General features: G+C 38.5%; 1 protein-coding gene across 1 annotated transcript in view; it reads right to left on the bottom strand.

The window, feature by feature from the left end:
* Positions 1 to 4875: 4875 nt before the first annotated feature.
* The window catches only part of LOC112054615 (uncharacterized), a 92147-nt gene continuing 72893 nt past the window's right edge, over positions 4876 to 24129 (bottom strand). The window contains exons 19-26 of the mRNA XM_052889812.1: positions 16061 to 16180; positions 15590 to 15697; positions 12794 to 12859; positions 11751 to 11912; positions 9791 to 9880; positions 7722 to 7923; positions 6137 to 6249; positions 4876 to 5081 (exon numbers count right to left, since the gene is read on the bottom strand). Of these exons, the coding sequence (XP_052745772.1) occupies positions 5019 to 5081; positions 6137 to 6249; positions 7722 to 7923; positions 9791 to 9880; positions 11751 to 11912; positions 12794 to 12859; positions 15590 to 15697; positions 16061 to 16180 (924 nt within the window). The 3' untranslated portion in view covers positions 4876 to 5018. The remainder of the gene's footprint in view (positions 5082 to 6136; positions 6250 to 7721; positions 7924 to 9790; positions 9881 to 11750; positions 11913 to 12793; positions 12860 to 15589; positions 15698 to 16060; positions 16181 to 24129) is intronic.

Below are 24129 nucleotides of genomic sequence, written 5' to 3' on the forward strand. Positions count from 1 at the left end.
ACTAATCTAATAAATTTAAAATCATATCATTGTGAGAGAAACCATTACAATTACATCAAAACTCAAAAACAAAACTTAACATAATTGCAATAAGGCACAAGATTTCTTTTTTTTTTATTAAGTAAGTATAATAAAACAAATTGGTCTAACTTATTATTAAGAAAAAAAAATACAAAATAATATATATAATACATAATAATATGTGGTGTAGATAAAATTAAGTTACAGACAAACTAAGGCTAAAGTTAGTCGGTTTGAAGAACCCTAAAAGAAAGTCGGTCACGTTTATGTTGAAATCATAGAGTAACCAGAGTTAGTCTATACAAGCATCGTACTGAAGCCGGTTAAACCCATTTAAAAAAAAACAAACGTCTCTTTGACAACCGCATATACAAACTTTTTTCGTAATTTGTATTTCAAAATGTAACACTAACAACAATTACGTAAATTAATATAATACCCAAATTATAAAATGATAAAATATCTCACGAATTTTACAGCGATAAGGCTGCCTTTGCCACTTAACGTTATCGCCGCGTTGCAACGATTTGCGGTACAGACAGCTTCAGTGTGCTCGTGACGCTCGAGCCGTCCACATCTCTTGTTGTGTAATTCTTTATGTGTTACTTGGGATAGGCGGGGAGAGTGACTTGAGTGGAAAAGGATCCTTCAACCCTACACACAACGTTCACAAGTGCGTGACTCCACTCAAGGTCATTATCTGCCATTCTACTGTCTTATTTTGGTCACAGTGTGATTTGTTTAAGTTGTCCTGACAAATGTTGTGAATCATAACCTTTGTTCGACATTAGTTTTTTTATTTTTGTAATCACTTTTGAGTCTGCTAAAACTAATGACGTCATCACTCAAGCAGTACGTTCCGACGTCTTTAGAGCGTTAACCTAAAGTAATATTCCGTCCAACATACCGACTAATGAAATAAAAACTAACAATTGGAAGTCAAGACACCGTCACCGCAAATTCTAACGTAATAAAATTTACAATGAAATAAACACACAGTCGAAACGCCATTTTAGTCGGTGTATATCCAACGATTCTTGAACTCGCCCGAATAAAGGTCGTAGCTCATTAAACCCACCTGGAATCCGACTCGCACCGCCTCGCCTGGAGTTAGTATGCTTCGTATGTCAAATCAAATCAAGAATATTTCAAGTGGGCTCAGTTTACAAGCACTTTTGACACGTCAGTTGACTATTTGTAAAGATTCTACCACCGGTTCGGAAGGCAGGTTCTGCTGAGAAGAAACCGGCAAGAAACTCAACAGTTGCTCTTTTGAAAAAGTCATACAGTATTATAATTTACAATTGATAACAATTACAATTTCTTATAGTTTTATTTCCTGTGTGAAGGTGGAAGCTGATCCAACGGCCTCCAAGAGCCTTTATCTAAAAGGAATTTGTTTTCTAACGACCTCCGTGACGCAGTGGTATGCGCGGTGGATTTACAAGACGGAGGTCCTGGGTTCGATCCCCAGCTGAACCGGTTGAGGTTTTCTTAATTGGTCCAGGTCTGGCTGGTGGGAGGCTTCGAAAGCGGTTAGTTACCACCCTACCGACAAAGACGTACCGCCAAGCGATTTAGCGTTCCGGTACGATGACGTGTAGAAAACGAAAGGGGTGTGGATTTTCATCCTCCTCCTAACAAGTTAGCCCGCTTCCATCTTAGATTGCATCTTCACTTACCATCAGGTGAGGTTGTAGTCAAGGGCTAACTTGTAAAGAATATTAAAAAAAACGGATCATTAATTTTACGGTAGATAAAATCCGTTCGATGCGGATTAGTGGACGCACTTGGATGACTTTCTACACAAAGAATACTACGATACGAGTGATGCGATGCGTCCGACACGTACGATGCGGATCAGTGGACGCCTACCATTAGTAATTCGTTGATGCGAGTAAACAGAAAAATGGAATTCCACAATGAATGATAGTCTAGGAAAAACCTATGTAAATTAAATTTAACATCGGAAGACTTGACTAAATAAAATATATACGTGTTTATATGTACATAATATAATAATTATATATATTTTAAAAATTAAATTTAAAAATATAAAAAAAAAAACAATACATACTATTGCAATCAGTCCAAACTTAATTTTAACTTCTACTGTTTAATTTTTTTTTTGCCGGAAAAATGGAAAGATTCGAGATTTGTCTGCTAAAGTTGGCAGGCGGCTGTATTTAATTCTTTTCTTTTTTTTTAGAATTTAAACTATCGTGAGTGTTATTCATATATTCATTCGCGGCACGATCCAAACTGAATCGAACGGCAGTTTGGATCGTGCCGCGATGCAAGAACCAGCTCATGACTAAGGGCCCCGTATGGGTTCGAAACTAGTCGGGCATACTCCGACGTAATATCACGTGAGTTTTAGCCGTGTTTCATAATCAATTCTTTTCTTACCAATTTTTTAATCATTTTTTTTTTCAACAATTAATTAACTAACCATTTTGAATTACTAATTATTTTACTTACTTATTCGTAAGTACTTCCAGGTAATAGGACAAAATAATTCTTTAAATCCATATTTTTAACTATTTAATTCAATTTTCTGGGATAAAATTACAGATATTCCTTACTTTGAAAACAATTATTCATTAAGATGATTCACTGATATGTCGAACCTATTGCACTCGTTTTTACTGTTACTACTTATTTAATCGTTTTTACTGTTACTATTTATTTAATCATTTTTACTGTTACTGTACTCAATTATTTTTTTAAATGGTTTAGTTAAAAATTTATATCACTTCAGATGACCATAATTTTTGTGTATATGTACTTTAATATAATAATAATATAATAACTTTGACCGACATCTATACAGTTTTTGAAATTATTCTTCCATTTACATACATACACGCCGCCGACCAATCTCAGTGGAGTTAAATATACATAATAAATCACCGACGTAATTAACTGCAATTTGTAGGTTACATTCAGTTATAAAAACAACATAAGTTTGAGTTTTTGAGTTTTTATAACATGTATAAAAATACATATTATAAAAACGCAATGCCCACAGAAAACGCGTTATCAACAAATTATCGACCCTTTATAGATAGCCAATTTTTAAACTATGAGACCAGACCTCCCTCTGTATTGGAGATGGGATATGGAACTAAGACCCACCAAACTGCTCCAATGCGGACTGACAGGTGGAGTAAGACAAATTAATTATGGTCTTACAACTCAGTTGATAACGCGCTGGCGTATACAAGATTGGAGAATTAAGAATGAATTAATGATGAAAGCATACAGAACGGGGAGTCCCCCTCAACGTAAAACATTGCACACAACAAAGCATTCTGAAAACAAAACAATACATACAACAATAAAGGAAAAAAAAAAGTCATCGCTACTACTATAATAGTAAAAAACTAACTAAACATTACATTACGTTTAAAGTTGGTTAAGTAAGCGAAATAATAAAATGCATGCTGTGTTTAAGATTAAATGTACAACGCGGTCATTGGTAGTCTTTTTAATCACAAAAAACATGGATTATTGCATTTTAAAACGTCTCACGAGAAATATTACACAAAAAAAAATACCAATGCCACCAAAAATCTAAACCGAATTTTATTTCATACCGTAAAACTAATTTAAAGAAGTGTTTTTTTTAATTTTATTTCATTTATAAAACAGTCCCGAACACAAGCTCGCGACACACTGACCTAAAAATTAAACCAAGCCAAGTATTTATAACCACGCACACACGTATACGCAAATCACGCACACAACTAAGGCCGCATAACTATACTATAATTATATACTCTTACGAATTATTATTATTACACATTTTATCAATACGGGCGATTTTATTGGGGTAACTATGGAAAATTATACAAAATAAAAACATTGAGAAAAAAATCAAATTTCGCTTTGACGATTTTGCATTTTGTCACTACAAAGAAAAACAAAGCAAAAATCAATTATTTCATCTTTGTTATTTAACCATTTTTACTGGCAACAGTAAAGTAATTAAAAAATTTTTCCTTAAACAATTGATTACTGCAAGTTTATTTTCAGTAATATATTTTATTGATATAATAACAAGAAATTAGTGGAAAATCAACAAGATAGAGAGAGAGAGAGAGAATTAAACGAAAATGGAATAAATGCGGAACTAAATGGAAAACCGTCAAATGACAAATGTTTGGCAATCGCTAACATCCTGGCACTACAATGTCGACCTTAACACCGAAGCATAAAGGTTATTGCTGTTTGGCACGAAACTTAGCGTCCTCTGCTGCGTTATTGACCATTCAAGATATATGTCGTTTGATTGTAAAAGTTAATTATCTCAAAAGTAATTTTATTTAAAAAAAAAAGGCAAGACAAGGAATATATGTCACTTTATTACATTCCTTTTTTGTTACTTCCAAATTTTTTTTAACAGCAAATCCATTTTTGGTGTTTAATCATTAAGAATCGATTTTGATGTAAAGTGTATTAAAATTTGTGAGCAGTGAAATTCGAAAAGTAAAGAAAAACGAAACGATTTTTTGGTAAACGAATCACCTTTTTTGAGATCATATATATGTGTATAATATTACACCGAATCAATGTAAAAATAATGATAATACATACATATCATTTCGATTAAGGAGTAAACACCAAAGTCAGAATTTACATTTTTTCTCTACACCTACACGGATCATTTAAAGACATTTACTTGTTGCCACAGATAATGAACTACTAAATAATTTTCATACAAAACCTAATTAATTAAAATACAAATGACAATAATTATTAATTTATTTACAATCAACGACACATTTATCCAGTTACAACTTGGATCATTTCCCTCCCTATAGAAGTCCTACCCTTTCCTATACAAGTCTGGGCCATTTGAATGGTCTAATAATGATTTACAGTCCACTACGTCGTACAGTTCCATACATACAAGCCAAGTCCCGTGCCAGCGGATCGCGTCACAAGCGACCGCCCTTATTGTGTACGGCGCAAGGGTGACAGTCCCCCGCGAGTCACTCGGAATTGTTAAAGTACTCGGACGCGTTCCCTCTGCATATGGGACACGTTCGATTCGACTGCAACAGAAAATTACTGATTAATTGTTGAAAAAACGATTTAACCATTTTTACTGTTACTAATTTATACTAATATTATAAATACAATAAATAAATAAATAAAAATAAAGAGGAATAATTTGATAGTTTGTTTGTTTCCATTGAATAGGGTCTTAAAACTACGGAACTACTTGAAAAATTCTTTCACTGTTGAGAAGTTAGTATCTCAGAGTGCTAGAGGCAATATTTTATCCTAGTATTCCTACTGGAACCACGCGAGTGAATTGTTGATAAAAAAAAAGTTTAACCATTTTTAATCTTTCTAATAGTTTATAAAATTTATTTAAGTACACAGTAACATAGTTAATTAATTAATTATTTTTACTGTTACTCTAAATGTTTAGAGAAACAGTAAAAATGATATACTCCTTTAAAAATAGATTCACATATCAATGATAAGGCATTTTAATTTTTAACAATGAAAGCAACTCCTTCCCGTCCTTACCGTCACCGGTGACGGCTCGAAGAACCATTATGTATTCAAAAAGATAATAAATTTTAAAGGTATTGTACCTAACTTACACCATTGGTATCTTCATGTCAAGAGTAAATAGAAAATCTTTTACGCAAGCGCGTTGCAACATAGTCTGCATCTTCACTTACCATTAGGCACAATTGCAACTAGTATATTCATGTAAATTATTGACATGTGACATTGTATCAGCTGTTGGTTGTCCTTATTAAATAAATAAATAAATAAACTAAGCGCTGGCCTATCGTCGTTATCAACCCATATTCCACTCACTGCTGAGCTCGAGTCTCCTCTCAGAATGAGAGGGGTTAGGCTAATAGTCCACCACGCTGGCCCAATGCAGATTGGCAGACTTCACACACGCAGAGAATTAAGAAATTCTCTGGTGTGCAGGTTTCCTCACGATGTTTTCTTCGAGCCGGATATGGTCCTTCGAGCCGTATTTGGTCCTTCGAGCCGGATATGGTCCTTCGAGCCGGATATGGTCCTTCGAGCCGGATTCTTTAAGTGGAAGTCAATTAGTAGCAAACAGCGAGGCACTCACCCTGAGCCACTTGTCGACGCACTTGGCGTGGAACTCGTGCGCGCACGGCAGCACGCGCAGCGTCTGGCGCGCCTCGAACTCGCACATGCACACCACGCACGACGTCTGCTCGCCTGCGCACACAAACATACGCGATGAGAGTTTTAATACATACAATTAATATTGTTTAATTAACAATTAATTTAGTTTAATATAGGATGCAGTACTTTCTTTACTACTTTAGCTTGTAAGCTCTGTAGGTATTAGTTTGTAATTTCTTCTTGGTTTTTTATTTGTTTTTATTTTTAGCTGAATAAAGAATATTTATTATTATTATACTAGATTTACATGCTTGGCAAGATCAAGTCTTTAATTTATTAAAGCTAATGCCGAAATGTAGTGATAAACGCAATGTAGCTAAGAACTTTCTGGAATGTATAATGAGATTTAAGGAAAAGATGAAAGAGAGAATGTCAGGTAGAAGAGACTTGAGACGTTGGTGGTAGTTGGAGCCCGACACTAACCAAACCAGGTGTCTATGAGGATTTTCACCCCATACATAAAAGTAGTCTAGAGCAGTAATTCCCAAAGTGGTCTATATCGACCCCTAGGGGTCTATGACAACCTGCAAGGGGTCTACGTGAGCGAAAAAGAATTTGGGGGTCCATGAAATGAAAATGAGGGTCCACGATAGTGGATCTTAACACATACACTGATAGTACCTATTTACTTACATCGTACTATCTTATATCTTTATTATTAAAGCATCCGGTTCATCCTTCTCATTAAAAATATTGACTTATTGCTTATGTTATTTTATTTATAGTTTATTTTATGTTTATTTAATGTTACGTATATTTTACATAACATATACAAAATTTGATTTTGAGTAGTTTTAATTTAAATTCAATTAATAAATGTTTAAATTAACATGTATATATATTTTAAGTTTCTAACACTAAACTACACTACAGTTAGAAAGGAGATCATTCACGCTCCATACATTTCTGGGCTCTTTTTTGAAAGTGCCGGCCAACGAAAAAAAATGGCACGACTCGTTAACATTAGCCATTTGGAGCAATAGCTAATATGGCATAAAAGATGTAGGAGGGCTCTGAACCAAATTATACAGGTTCGATGATTCGTTATTTCCATTTTGTCGATTTTCAAAAGTGTCCGCCAAGAAAAAAAACTGATACGTATCGTTAGAACTGCCTATTTGGAGCAATATTTAGTATGGCACAAAGATTGTATTTCTAGTTTTTTTTCTTAGCGGCACTTTTAAAAGTTGACAAAATGTATGGAAATAACGAATCATCGAACATGTATAATTTGGTTCAGAGCCACCTGACAACTTTTATGGCATATTATCTATTACTTCAAATGATTAGTTCTAACGATTCGTGCCATTTTTTTTCGTTGACCGGCACTTTCAAAAAAGGCCCAAATTGAATGATCTCCTTTACAGGTAAGTAGGGGGTCTACCCAACACGGAAAAACATGGCAAGGGGTCTACGACACAAAAAAGTTTGGGGAACTCTGGTCTAGCGTTTGACTTGGTTTGCGTGAGCTGGTCGTCGCTTGAGCCTCTCTACCGGCAACTCACCCTGGTGCGTCTGCTCGGAGTACTTGTAGGAGGGCAGGAGGTCAATCTCGTGCCGCGCCAGGCCCCGCGGCTTGGCCTCGCCCAGCCTCTCCGCGAGCGACAGCAGCGCCTCGTAGTTCTCGGTCTCGGGAGACTCGCCGGCCTCGTCGCGCGCCTCCGCGTACGGCGACAGCGGGAACATCGCCAGTAGGTTGAGGAACACCTGCAACATCAATTCCAAATTCATTTATATCATGTAAACTTAGATTGATATTCGCTTTTGACACGTCATGGTGTCACGGTAAAACCAAAGTTCATTTTAAATAGGGATGATGACAGTTTTTTAAATTGTATATAAATTAAGAGTATGCTAATAGTAAAGCAATTTTGTAAAAGTAACAGGGTATCTGCGATCATTACTTTCGGAGCTACAGGGATTTAAAGGGTCAGATTTGCGGCGTTGCCGCGGATCCCTGGAAAACGCCCCATACAAAATGGTACAAACTTACGACGTCGTAGGCAATTAATGATCGTTAGATTTGTACGCTCTCGAACAAAATTACTAATATCTTTGTTATTTGTGCGTTTATGTTTATAGTTCATATATTAAAAAATGTCACATTTAATGTAAGGAAGTTAAAACTTTATGAATTTTCAACTAATTACGATAAAAGATTTTTAATAGATTTTAAAATTTTATAATCTTATTTATTTTGCAAATAGCCAGACAATCTTTGCTTTTTTTATGTATATATTAGTTAACATTGATCATATTTACCAGAATGTATCATAAAAATCAATATATTCAAACTTAGTCATCATCCCCATTGCGACTAATTGATTTATTACGCTATTATCCGCGAAAACATACACATAGTCGTAGTTCGAAGAGCCGATGGACGTTGGGGTCCCAAGGTGCGACCCGCACCGGAAAGCGCAGTGGTATTCAACCGCCCCACTAAATGGACCGAGGACATTAAGCGGGTTGCAGGGAGCCGCTGGATGGTGTAGTTTGGAAGCCTATACAAGAGGCCTATGTCCAGCAGTGGAAGTCCATCGGGTGATAATGATGATCCGTGAAAAACCCGACGAATCCGAGCGACAACGTCACCTAGATTCGATAGAAAATCCTATTCACACGTTTCACTTCGAAACCCGAGGTGAAACAACAATCATATGCAAAATCAAAGGAGTTCGTCTAGTGAGCTTGTACCTGTAGTATAGTCAGAGCATTGCTTAGGTGAGTTTACAAGCATTTGAGTGATCTTGAACCTTGGGAACGCTAAATTGCTCGACGGTACGTCTTTGCCGGTAGGTAGGTGACATTAAAATCTAAATTATTTAGTTTACCTTTTGAAGGTGACAGATAAAAATCTAATTACAAGCACTTTTGAAACGACAAGGTGACAATAAAATCAACATTCATATTCCAAATAGTTTACCTTTTCAAAGTGACACGAAAAAATATCATTGAAAATTGTAATTTAAATACTCATTTATGTTAAAGAAACATTTATCAATAAGCATTTCAGAAACCGCGAAAGCCTACCTGATATGTGGGCGGTGTAGGGGGTAGTAGCACATGTAAAATTAGTTGACATGTGCTTTATACACGTCAATGTGACACAATACAATCAAAATTCATATTCCAAGCATTTCACTTTTTAAAGGTAATACATTAAAATCTAATTACAAGCACTTTTGAAACGACAAGGTGACAATAATATCAAAATTTACATTCCAAGTACCTTTAACTTTTAAAGGTGACACATTAAAATCAAAAATAATTTATGTTTTTAAACTATCGTGAGTGTTATTCATATTAATTGATTATGAAACACGGCTAAAACTCACGTGATAATAGGTCGGAGTATGCCCGACTAGTTTCGAACCTAAGAACCAGCTCATGACTAAGGGCCCCGTATGGGTTCGAAACTAGTCGGGCATACTCCGACCTAATATCACGTGAGTTTTAGCCGTGTTTCATAATCAATTAATAATTTATGTTTTCAAACACTTTTGGAACGACAAGGTGACACAATAAAATCACAATTCATATTATAAGTATTTCAGCAACCGTGAAAGCCTACCTGATATGTGGGCGGTGGGGGAGGCAGCGACAGCGGCGACGCCACGTGCAGTTGAGCCGGCAGAGCCGCCGACACCAGTCCGCCGCCGCCCTGTCACCACACAATGGTTAATGTTAATCAACTGCCTCATTGAATACTTTTTTTTTATTCTTTACAAGATAGCCCTTGACCTCAATCTCACCTGATGGCAAGTGATGATGCAATCTAAGATGGAAGCGGGCTAACTTGTTAGGAGTTCTTCTGGTTCATGCCACGCATCGCGCATATTGTCTTTGGTGTTTTGGAGACTCAGACCAATTATAGAAGGACCTGTATCGCACTTATAGTCACGAACAAAATTGTCTGTCATTTTCTGAAGAAAACGAGCTTAGATTTGGTATATATCTTATACTAAATTAGAAGTTTTTGCCCGTTTTTTACACCAATCAATTACACAAAAAGGTATTTTTACGGAGCTCTTTAACCAACGAACACGATTACAACTATTTAACATCGATTCTATAGAGACAGTTTTTATAATCGCATTAGATCGTTGATCATATAGTTTGACAGAAAAGTAAAGTATAGCGAGGCAGGTCCTATACAGTAATTGGTCTGAGTTTTGAGATATAGTGATGTTTTGACGGCCTCCGTGGCGCAGTGGTATGCGCGGTGGATTTACAAGACGGAGGTCCTGGGTTCGATCCCTGGCTGGGCCGATTGAGGTTTTCTTAATTGGTCCAGGTCTACCACCCAACCGACAAAGACGTACCGCCAAGCGATTTAGCTTTCCGGTACGATGTCGTATAGAAACCGAAAGGAGTCTGGATTTCATCCTACTCACAAGTTAGCCCGTATCCATCTTAGATTACTTCATCACTTACCATCAGGTGAGATTGTAGTCAAGAGCTAACTTGTCAAGAATAAAAAAAATAATCTATATATATAAAAATGAATTACTGTTCGTTAGTCTCGCTAAAACTCGAGAGCGGCTGAACGGATTTATCTTATCTTGGTCTTCAAATGTTCGAGGGGGTATAGGGAAGGTTTTAAAGGTGAGAAAAATTAGAATAATTGACGGGAAAAGCATAAAAATAACACTTTTCTATTTCCCATACAAATGTTTCAATAGTCAATTATAGATATTAAGGGTAGGGGTAGGGTAGGGTAGGGTAGGGAAATATTGGAATAGGGAAGAATTGCACATACGTCAAAGCGAAGCTTGACGGGTTCGCTAGTAATAATATATTATTTTTATACTAAAATAATGTCCAATAACTTAATCTTAGTCTTTCACTAACTATTACATTTTTAGGTCACTTCGTTTACGTGATTTACCATAAATCCCATGACTATGAGAGTGGATCTTAGTTTAGATTTTTTTAATAGGTTTCACCGGCTTCACCACGCTGCTTGTAAAGACTCATTCTGGATCATCTATATTCTGCTTTATTTTAGCTGCAATTGGGATGATGACTAGGTTTGAATATATTGATTTTTATGATACATTCGGGTAAATAAGGTCAATGTTAACTAATTTATAGATAACAAGCAAAGATTGTCTGGATATTTGCAAAATAAATAAGATTATGAAATTTCAAATCTTAAAAATCTTTTATCGTAATTAGATGAAAATTCATACAGTTTTAGCTTACTTACATTAAATGTGACATTTTTTAATAAATGAACTACATACATAAACGCAGAAATAACAAAGACATTAGTAATTTTGTTTAAACGCCCATACAAATCTAACGATCATTAATTGCCTACGACGTCATTAATTGGTACCATTTTGTATGGGGCGTTTTTCAGGGATCCGCAAATCTGACCCTTTAAATCCCTGTAGCTCCGAAAGTAATGATCGCAGATACCCTGTTACATTTACAAAATTGCTTTACTATTAGCATACTCTTAATTTATATACAATTTAAAAAACTGTCATCATCCCTATTACGCGTAATATTTATCTTCCGTTCACCTGTGCGTGTATGTGGTGCACTGCGTGCGCGTGCGGGTGCGTCGCCCACCGCGGCGCGGCGCGCACGTAGGGGCGCGCGGCGCGCGAGCCGGCGCCCACCACGCCCACGCCCACGTTGACGCCCACGCCGCCGCCCACGCCCACGCCGCCGCCGTTACGACGCTGCTGTGGAACATATTACAAATACATATTGTAGCTTGGAAAATTCGTTCTTAACACTCCCGATGGTCTGCGGGGGCCGGGAGGGGAGTGGCGACGCCCCGCGCGCTCGACTTCACACCCGCGCTGTCCTTCCCCTCCCGTCGCCCGCATATCATGGAAGTGTTATGAATGTACTTGCCAAGCTACAGTTGGCTACTGTTATATCATAGACGAGACACAATTTACGTTTTCAGAGCAATTGTTATTATATTTTTACGTAGGTGTTATTACATATTGTAGGAAATAGTAGTCTGAGAAGGATATTACGTCTGGTGACGCAACTTGTTTCCATAAAGAGTGGGGAATTAGAGAGGGGTAGCGAACGGATATAAGGCACTCGTCGTACAATCGGCTTCAGTGTGCTCGTGGCGTTCGAACCGTCCACATTGCTTGTTGTGTAATTTTTTTATGGGTTACTTGAGTGGATAAGTGGAGTGTTTGTTAACAAACAATGGTACCTTTAACCCTACACACAACGTTCACAAGTGCGAGACTCCACTCAAGGTCATTCTCTGCCATTCTAGGGTCTTATTTTGGTTACAGTTTGATTTGTTAATTAAGTTGTCCTGACAAATGTTCTGAATCATATCATCACCTTTGTTCGACATTGGTTTATTTTTGAAATCCACTTCTTAGTCTCCTAAAAATATTGTAAAGAGGTAAAGTTTGTAATATTGTTGGGCGTAATCTATGGGTTTACAAAACCGATTTTGAAAATTCTTTAACACTAGAAAGCCTCGTTAATTGTGAGTGTAATAGGCTATATTTCATAATCACATTCTCCTGGGAACAGGAACTACGCAGGCCGTCTGCTAGTCAAGTGTAAACTAGTATAAACTCACGTGATGGTGATGCGACAGCGCATGCCTGGCGTGGTGCGGCGCCATCAGCTCCAGGCCGCCGCGCGCCTGTCGACAACGCAAGTTAACACACATCAAATATGTGTTATAATAATATATGTCGAGCGAACGATTCCGAACGTCGAAAACACGTGATTCACTACAAGCTCCCCACTACAATCTCAATATAAAGGCACGCGCTGCAGCGGCAGGTGAATTCCCTACCAACGAAGCCCTGCGACACCTTCCCCCGCGAGCAATCGCGACGCTGACGCGGCTCTTCAACGGAATCCTCCGCACTGGGTACTTCCCCTCAGCGTGGAAGCTCGGCCGAGTCATCCTTCTCCCCAAGCAGGGGAAGAATATACTGCTGCCGGAGAGCTATCGTCCTATCACGTTGCTATCAACCACCTCGAAGATCTTCGAGAAGTTGCTTCTGCTGCACATCATGCCCCATCTACAGCCACGCGACGAACAGTTTGGTTTCCGCGCCGAACACTCCACTACGCTTCAAGCGACGAGGGTACTGCACCACCTCGCTGCCGCCCACAACAAGCGAGAACACTCCATTGCAGTATTCCTTGACATGGAGAAAGCGTTTGATCGCGTCTGGCACACCGGACTGGTATACAAACTGTCCACGTCTACTACTCCTCGCCGAGTAGTTAAGACTGTGAACAGCTTTCTACAAGACAGACGTTTTCAAGTGGCGGTTGAAGACGCCCTGTCCACGGAACGACCCATCCGTGCCGGTGTGCCCCAGGGAAGCTGCTTGTCACCCGTCTGCTACAGCAGATACACGGACGACATCCCAGTTGCGAACGGCGCCATGCTCGCGCTGTACGCCGACGACGCTGCAATTATCACCACATCGCTGTCGGGCCCACACGCGGCGGTTAAAATGCAGCGCGCACTGGACGCACTTCCCCATTGGCTGGAGACCTGGAGACTCAAGGTCAACGTGGCGAAGACTCAGGCGATCTACATTGGGCGGTCTAGAAACCCACCGCCCCCGGTGTCGCTAAAAGGAGAGACTGTCACGTGGTCCCCGACGGCTAAATACCTCGGGGTAACCATAGACAGGAGACTCTCCATGAGACCTCACGTGAAGAACGTGGTCGCGCAGACTCGCGCCGCACGGTCCCTTCTATATCCTGTGCTGGCGTCTCACCTGCCGCTCCGTGCGAAACTGGGCGTCTACAAGGCGTACATCCGCACGCGCCTCACTTACGCAGCCCCGGCGTGGTACGCTTTGGTTAGCGAGTCAGGCCGCATAACGCTGCAGGCACAACAATCGCTGACTCTCCGCACAATTATCTCTGCCCCACGTTTCGTACGCAACGAGGTGATCTCCAGGGACCTACAAATGGAAAGCCTAGATGACCATGTTCGCCGCCTGAGTATCTCAATGTTCGCTCGCGCTGACGGAGCGCGATCCCAGCACCTACGAGGCATCGCGCCATACCATCGGCGACCGCCGGACTCACGAGGATTGCCACGAGACCTGATCTCCTGAACACACCGGACACGACCACTTCCTCACTGCTGGCTGATGGGCGCTAGTCGGAGTTTCTCCGACGAGCTCGACCTCGCTGAGCAGTGGGCGAAGAATCATCAGGATTTACTCCCCCCCGCCGCTGTTCCGCGGATCGCCCGCGACATCCGCGGGCTCGATCGCAACACGGCGTGGTATCACCGGATCTGACGAACCCGGATCAGACACCACGGACCTAAATAGGCCCCACCCAGCGCCCCGCCTGTCGTTGCAGGCGGCGTTGAACTCCACAGAGAGGGGCCAACGCCCCGATCACTGTTACCCCGTGACCCGTGAGGGTTACCGAGGAAGACCCGGTCGTCAGGTGAATTCGTAGTCGTGCTGTCGTACAGCACGGACCTCTCTGTGTAGTCGTTACGCTGCTAGCAAGAATCTAATTGCAAGAATCTAATACTACTAAGCGATAAGGCCGCCTTTTGTATTCTACTTTTTCTTGTGTTTCTGTTTTGCTTGTTTTCTTTTATTTTTTGTGGTGTACAAATAAAGAGTATTAAATAAAAATAAATAAATAATACTAGTATGAGCAATGGACAAGATGCCGACAATTGTGACGTCACCAATGCTGACGTCACTCTTTTTAAAAACCCCTCGGAAACTCCTGCTCCGTTATATATGAAATAAGTGAAGATCTGGCGCAGCCTGCAGGGGAGACAGCGTCCCCTCCCCGCTGCCCAACATCTCCAGCCGACCCCCCTCCGCTCTCTGCCGACAAACTGTGACTTACCTCCGTCGCCAGTAACAAAGGCGCGTGGTGTAGATCTGGCGCAGCCTGCAGGGGAGACAGCGTCCCCTCCCCGCTGCCCAACATCTCCAGCCGACCACCCTCCGCTCTCTGCCGACAAACTGTGATTTACCTCCGTCGCCAGTAACAGAGGCGCGTGGTGTAGATCTGGCGCAGCTTGCAGGGGAGACAGCGTCCCCTCCCCGCTGCCCAACATCTCCAGCCGACCCCCCTCCGCTCTCTGCCGACAAACTGTGACTTACCTCCGTCGCCAGTAACAGAGGCGCGTGGTGTAGATCTGGCGCAGCCTGCAGGGGAGACAGCGTCCCCTCCCCGCTGCCCAACATCTCCAGCCGACCCCCCTCCGCTCTCTGCCGACAAACTGTGACTTACCTCCGTCGCCAGTAACAGAGGCGCGTGGTGTAGATCTGGCGCAGCCTGCAGGGGAGACAGCGTCCCCTCCCCGCTGCCCAACATCTCCAGCCGACCCCCCTCCGCTCTCTGCCGACAAACTGTGACTTACCTCCGTCGCCAGTAACAGAGGCGCGTGGTGTAGATCTGGCGCAGCCTGCAGGGGAGACAGCGTCCCCTCCCCGCTGCCCAACATCTCCAGCCGACCCCCCTCCGCTCTCTGCCGACAAAATACAAAGATACCAACGGCATGACCAAATTACTAATGATAAAAATAAAAGCAGCGCAGAAGAGAGGCCAAAATCAGTAACGTTACACAAAAAGCATGTCATCTGCTAAGTGTTAATAAATACAATACAATACACTGAAATGGGAGGGATGCGGAAATGTTGGGAGGATGACGTTAAGAAGGCCCCCGGTCCTGAATGAACGAGAAACGCAAACAGAGAAAAGTAGAGATCGATGAGGGATATGTAAATCTGTAAATTAATTATGAATTAGGTATATAGATGTAAATGTAACCGATCAAAAGTAATGAAGGCGCGTTTTATTTATAATTGTCAAGCTTTGTGTGGGCGCTTACTTGCGAGTTGGTGATATAGTGGGTGTGCGGATGGGGGGGCGACGCGAAGGGCCCCCTAGGCGGCGGAGGGGGCGGGAAGCTGCCGTGGTACTGCAGACCCGCCGCATACACACCGCCCATCTGCGACACAACCATACGATGTAGCACTTATACGACGACGGAGCGAGCGAGGGGTGCGACAGGGAAGTTCTACCGGCCCGAAGCTATTTAACCTTTATATTGATGAAAGAAGTGATGTCCAAGTACTTTCATAAAAATATACTGTTAGATATTAGGTATTCAAAGGTGCTTTATGTTAGTTAATAAAGCAAAACCCAGACGATCTAAACAAGATGATATTAAAGCGATAAATATGGTAATTTTGAAACTCAATACGTCTTATTTAAGAAAAGACGATTTTGATAATATAAAGAAATACTTGTTCATATAAAAAAGAAATACTTGCATTAAATATTCGGATTATTAATACACAATTGGATATTGATTTGTTCTTTTGAATAGCAAAAATCAAAAATATAATTCTATGTCAATCGCTAACTTGTCGCACCCGATCGCTGCAGAAATATATCCACAAATATACAGAAGAGAAGACGTCACGTATTCTTGCTCTATAGAGTTGTTTGTGAACTAAAAGAATTACGTGAAGCTTTCGATCTTCTAAATTATAAAATAAACAAAAACCGTAAACCAGAACACAAAGTAGCTAATAAAAAGGCGCCTTTAGATAATTTTATAGCTAAACTAGATTGTCGTCTCGTTCTTTTATATACATTAAATAAATAAATACATAATATTGATTAGTAAATTAATTGAATAATGTACAATAACAAATACACAGTAATAAGCAAAATAATACAAGCCTATAATAATAATAAAAACAATAATAATACTTGTTCACTGTAATTCAAAATAGTGAAATCTAAACCTAGACACAAAATATTTATTAGATGAGAATAAAAGATAAACTAAAACAAAACAAATGATGAATTCTGAAATATCAACGACAAAATAAATACATATGACATGGTAATCTACTGTATTCAAACAAATCCAATATTAATAATGATTATAATTAAAAACGTGCACGCATTTCACGTGTCCAACAATAAATAAATAAACTTACATAAATATATTAAATATTATCAAATACATATGTAAATAAACAAACTTTAGAACGAGATAAAAATCTATACAGCACCAGTGCCCCATTCAGTCTTTATGACAAAAAATTATGACGACATTACTCTTTATGATGTCAAAAAATGCAGTCAAATTTCAAGTCATAAGCTGTCATAGCAAATAGGGGGTAGTTTAAAAAAACATATTTAAAACGGCGCCCATGTTAATAACCGCACCCTGAGACGATACTCTGCGCAAAATGTTATTATACCAAAAGATATATCTTCGAATAAGGCTGAGGCTACATATACGCGAGCGACATTGACTATTCAAGCGATTTAGAAGACAGATAATAATAATATTTTAATACTTCTGATACGATTAGTTTATTACTTAAATATATTTTTAACGTCCGCGTAGAAATCAATTTGTCCTTAAACTTGCAAGATTTAGACCTCCTTAATCCGGCCCTGTTCTTAACGGATGTCTACTATAACTAACTGCAAAATTTCATCATTATACGTAAAGCGGTTAAAGATAAAAGGCTAAGTTATTTAATAAATAACATGAAATTGAAAATTTTGAAAAACCCCCGAAGGTCGTGAAGTTATTAATTACACTCTCGATCAAGTCATAATATTCTATCTGAGTGCGCTTGAATTTGAGACCCCCGAGTATATTTGCAGATTCGGTTATTGTTCCCAACTTTCACCCCCCAGAACTTTTAAACGACTCAACCGATTTTTATCAAACATGTCTACGAGTAAGAACACTCGCACATAAGTATCCTTTCATACAAATCAAACTAGATTGAAATCGCTTCATCCGTTCGGGAGCTATGGTGTCACAGACAGACAGACAGACAAGTCAAACTTATAACACCCCTCTTTTTGCGTCGAGGGTTAAAAAAGTAAAGAGTGTGAAGATATTTATAAGACTGAATTGAAAGCTTCAAGAATCAAACTAGTCATACCCGAAATCCGAAGCATAACAGACATAACTTATGGCAATTAAAAATTTACAGCAGATTCCGCATTACGCAAACCAAGATTTAAATCTTCTAGACACTATAACCAGCATATTATAAAATACTCGCCCGATATACTACGTTGAAATAAGCTCACTCTAGGGTCTATGACCTTGAAACTTTTTTTTTTATTTTTAATCGCTTGTCGTCAGTCGCACGAAAATGTAGCCTCTGCCTATCTGAGCATGTCGGTAGGAAACAGCCAAGTCTAAAGGCGGCGCACCACTATAACCGTGCGAGGTTACTTTGCCCGAGATGTGTTATGGTGTGACCTTGAACGGTAGTAGCAGAGCATGGTAAACTGCCCAATATGCATGGGAAAGTTATTTTAATCATTTTATTTCTAAACAATTTTCAGTCTGTCTATATAAATGAAAGATTAATTACTTTTTTTAATTTCAAAGCATTTAATTAAAACAATCTTCGAGATATTTGTTGATTTCTCGACTGCTTAGTATGTGACGAATAATACTTGAATGTTATATTTAACCTAGCGTACCAAATAGTTGATTTACATTTGGCTACATTTTTATTTCTTCAGGGCGCAGCTGTCCCCATTCGTGTGAAGAATAATGACCTGAAAACGTTGTGTGTATTGCACGCACACTGCTTCGCTTAGACACACCATAACACACCTTAGCTCCGCATTCTCGCGCGTCAATCTCGAACAGCTCTAGTGGACAGCCGGCCTTATTAAAGCGACCATCCAAATATTTCAATTTTCATATATAATAATATAGCATCGGTAAACCAATCTACTGATATGCTAAAGCTTGAGTTGCTAGCGATATAAAAGTACGTTTAGACGAACAGACAGACTTATAACACGAAACACATTCACAGGGTATTATTATAGGAAAATCGTCGCATGCGGTACACGAATTTTAAAATAAAAAGAAATAAATACTCAAAAGTGAGGGTAGTTGGTAAAATATTTGGGAGGTCGCAGTCGACCGGTCGGGGCTAAGTGAAATATTACGTTTGCCATAGCGCTATATGCCATCATTCGCTGCGACACACTTCCGTCACTGAAAGTTGTGACATCAGTTTCTGACACTTCCAAAAAGTGTCAAATTTGACATCACATTCGCGAGAAATTACTTTTTTTTGACATACTTTTTTTAGTAGAATTGTTAACAAATACAAAATATATTATCGATATTCAGACAATAAGATATCAGATAATTATGTCAGTTCACTGATAGATGTTAGTGAAGTGACACGCAATATTACGAATCAAATAACCGATGTCGATGTTTGTATAATTGAAATACTTTAAAGAAACTTGAAAATGAGAACTAATTGAGTGCTTGAATGTTACTTTTATTACATGAAATGAAAAAAAATATGTCAAAAAACGATTCCCGCATGAAAACGATAACGATAAAAGATTTATTTTATGTCACAGAGAACGAGGGCCCTGTATTGTTAAACAGAAAACAAATAAAAAATAAAATGCAATAACTGTGGTAAAGAGCAAGTAATGCTAGAAATTTCATCCCAGTGCCCAAGGTATGAGACTCGACACCTATCGTATCGACTATCGAAACTATAAAAACATCATAGTAAAAATAGACCTAATGATTTTAGTTTTAAAGCTGAAAGTAAAATAAACTCAAAAAAGGATTTCTCAACTTTAAAACAATACGCATTAGGCATAAATTATTCTGACGTCGTACAGTTATCGACAGTCGATACCAATCTACCAAGGTGTACAATCCCAAGCCGTGGTTGCAGCAATAGTCTGGCAAGATTACGCAAACTACAAAAAGAGTCGAAACGACCTCCTTCTGCGAACTAGTGCAGTTCTGTAGTTGTTGTTCGCACCCAGAGGCCGATGGTTAACCGTATAGCATACGTAATCCAAAGCCAGGAGAGTACAGTATGTACATAAACAAAATTTAATGAGCTCAAGTGTTGCATGCTGTACAACCTAATTCTGACGCCATTTTGGAAACCCTCAAAATTACACTTGCGGCACTTTTGACGTACAATGACATCATAATGACAGCTTTAAAATGGTGCACGACAGATGGCGCTGACAGGTAAGAGTGTGACAGCACAGGTGTGGCTTTTGTATTAGAAAGACAGAACAGTGAATAGAGAAAAGAACAAAATGTTGTTAATCTTTGCAATTTTATCTAACAACTAGTTACAAAGACGTTTACAGTGTTTTGTAGTTAATTTTATCACTATAAGCTGATAAGAATGTCATCTAATGCCGCAAGAGTAAATAAAAACGAAAAAAAAAACATGGCGCCGGAGCTGGGTAAAGTTCGTTAAAAGGTAGTGTATATTTTGAAATTATAAAAATAAAATGAAAAAATCAGAGTCGTTTCCGAAGTGTTACATGAATAAAACATCGACAACTTAATGGCTTTGGCCAACCCTAAACGTTTCGAACGTGATCACGCATTCGACCAATCGTATAACAATATTTTACGACGGCGTTTCCTGATTGGTTAGAAAAATATTACAAGATAATATGTTCTAAAAGTATATTTGATTGGTAGTACAGATTCAGCAATTGAAAGAGAAATATTATTACCACGATTTTCTTCCTTGAATTGTTCCGATATTTTATTTTTAGCACAAAGCTTCTGAAAAATCCGTCCAGTAATTCTTGACTTATAAACAGTGTATTTAACACGATTTTTTTTTTTTGTAAATTTTATTGGTCGCGACAAAAATGTGTGACCGGTCAAACGGTTGGTCGTGAAACGTTCAAGGTGGGCCGGTAAGTACCTAAATGTCACCAAGCATTGTGCTGAGTACTATGTATTACATAAGGTAGTTACAATTAAAAGTAAAAAATTATTGTAAATGCACACGCCACTATTATATGCAGTCTACCTCCACCACTAAACCACACTGCGCGACAGCCGCCTGTTAAAACAATCCATTATGCCTGGCTTGAGATAAAGTTATTTACCTTGCGCGCACGGAACATTGTTATACGCGTAAAATTAACAACGCACCGACCAAGCACGGTGCACCAACCAAGCACGGTGCACCGACCAAGCACGGTGCACCAACCAAGCACGGTGCACCGACCAAGCACGCCACCGGGCTTGTCATTCAAATGGCTTTATCGTGTGTTAAATGATATAATCTTGAACGTAGGTACTAAAAGTATGTATTGTTAAGTGAGTTTATTATTCAACTAAAACCTATATGCACGAAAAATAATATGCATTTTAAATAATAAATATCTTACTGATAACTTAAGCGACAATGTTGACAGTCTTAGAACAAATAAAAGGTACAAAGTTAATATATCAGTGGTACTAGTCAAAATGACAAATTGTTTCTTTCTTTTGTTATTATGAATGTTTCGGCTGCCATTGTTAGCGTACCTAATATATAAATAAATAAACAAGCCAGTTATTATCAGACATACGAACTAAAATTTAGATTGAAATTAAACTACCACACAAAACGAACGTCATATTAGGTATGTAAAAGTGCGATGTATATTTACCGAGAGACATCAATAGCCTCGAATATCATTGCCAAATACATTTTTTAAATATTAACTGAAGTCTATGTATCTACAGCAAAGTGCACTGGCTAAACTTGCTTATTAATTATTAATTAATTATTTTATTAAAGAGCCAAAAATAAAAGTACCGATAATGATGATAATAAAAGACTTTTTTTAAAGTACACATTTGAATAGCAATACTATGCTGATTTGAAACTTTAAAACTCCATACTTCACGGCACCGACCAAGCTCGCTTATTGCCAGTAATGAATATACCTAAGACACATGACATAAAGCACAAATTTGTATAACACACACTCCATAATATTTAGATTAGCAAAATGGTAGAACGAACCAAGCACGATTTTGTGCCATTGAAAAAATGTACCTAAAACACAAGTCATAAAGCACAAATTTGTATGACACACGAACTCTAATATTCTTTCTGGCAAAGTGGTAATAGCACGAACCAAGCACGTTGTCCCATTGTGTCATTGATAAATGTACCTAAACACACACGCCACAAAGCATACATTTGAATGACACGCAGTGCTCGTCGGTTGTAAAGCGCATAACACAGTTCCATAGCGCGGGCCACAGTCACATGAGCCAAGCTTGTATCAAAAAGTTCACTAACATAACATGTGCTTAAGAGTAGCGGTCGTGTCTCTGGCAGCTCACTGTAGTTCTAGAAAGTATTCATAATGCGAACCATAGAGTTATCGTGAATAGAAACGCAATCAGTGGACGAATGTAATAAAAAGGTGGTCTAAAAAGTGGAAGACCCTTTGTCGAATCTACAAGGAGTTTTGCTTAATTAAAGAGTAAGAATAGTCATGTAAAAACACGATTAATATACTATTAAAAAAAACTAAGAACACTTTGTAGCTTTAGAATCAAAGCATACATTTTCACGATGAGACCAAATCAATCTATTTTGTATAAAAATGGATTTCTTTTATGTTTTTTCCTATTTTTCGTTCAGTAATAATATGTGGAGGGAGAGATAGAACGATTATGAGGTCAACAGAAAATTGAAATAAGGAACAAAAATATATTTACAAAATCGAAATTGGGTAGTTTTTTGCATAATAATGTTTTATAAGGAGGTATTTTTTGCATAATAATGTTTTATAAGGAGGTATTTAGATAGGTAGGTCAACTAGAAACTAGTTTAGTTACGATATCATTTTTTTTTTTTTTATTACTTACAAGTTAGCCCTTGACTACAATCTCACCTGATGGTAAGTGATGATGCAGTCTAAGATGGAAGCGGACTAACTTGTTAGGAGGAGGATGAAAATCCACACCCCTTTCGGTTTCTACACGGCATCGTACCGGAACGCTAAATCGCTTGGCGGTACGTCTTTGCCGGTAGGGTGGTAACCAGCCACGGCCGAAGCCTCCCACCAGCCAGACCTGGACAAATTAAGAAAATCTCAATCTGCCCAGCCGGGGATCGAACCCAGGACCTCCGTCTTGTAAATTCACCGCGCATACCACTGCGCCGCGGAGGCCGTCAAATCGCCGCAGAGGCCGTCATTTATAACAGTTTAGTCCACGTACACTAAATACGTTTCTACTCACAAAAACTCAATGATACATTTAAACTGCAGAATTGCTTAAACATATCTATCAACTAATAATATCTAGGTTGCATATTTAGTCACTATTCATAGAAATCTTAAAACAAAAGCACGGATCAATACAATACAATGGAAAAGAAAACAGTTTTTAAGCCCATGGGAAATAAAAAAAAAATCGAAACCCTATTTAAATTTTTATATTGTCATTTCTTATATTGAATGTTCAACAAATAAAATACACTTTTGATTTTAAAAAATAAATCTACCAATATTTCGAATTGTGGAATTAGATAATAGAAATTAAATTTTAAATAAATGAATTCATAGATATTTGAGTTCGTTTAAACTTTTTCGGATTTCATATTTTCGACCAATATGCAGTTAGAGAGATTGTTGGTTCAGATCTAAAATAAATTTCAGGGTGGTTAAGTCAGGTTAGGATGGGCATTCCCTTTTGACCGTTTGTAATAACTATAGTACCAGAGAAGAGCTGGCAACACAGTCAGCAGTGACTGTACAAAATAATTATTTACATATTAACATTATTTTTTTAAAATTCAATATCCAGTCCTGACAGCGCTTAGCTTAAAGGGTTTTCGTTATAGTTAAAAAGAAAACTCGAGAGGTTTTTTTTAAAAAAAAAACTAAAACCTTCCTTTAACTAATAACTAGCAATTTTCACATGAAAAAAAAATCAAATGTCAAAAATAAAGTGCATTTTACTAGTTCAACATTCAAAATTGTCGCACACTTTGTGGAAACATTTAATATAAAAACGGATATGTATTGGGTTACATGGAAATATAAATATAAATAAATAATAAATGTACATTAAATTCTAATTGTAAATCA

This window comes from Bicyclus anynana, chromosome 26, assembly GCF_947172395.1.
Source record: "Bicyclus anynana chromosome 26, ilBicAnyn1.1, whole genome shotgun sequence".
In the NCBI taxonomy this organism is placed as follows: Eukaryota; Metazoa; Arthropoda; class Insecta; order Lepidoptera; family Nymphalidae; genus Bicyclus; species Bicyclus anynana.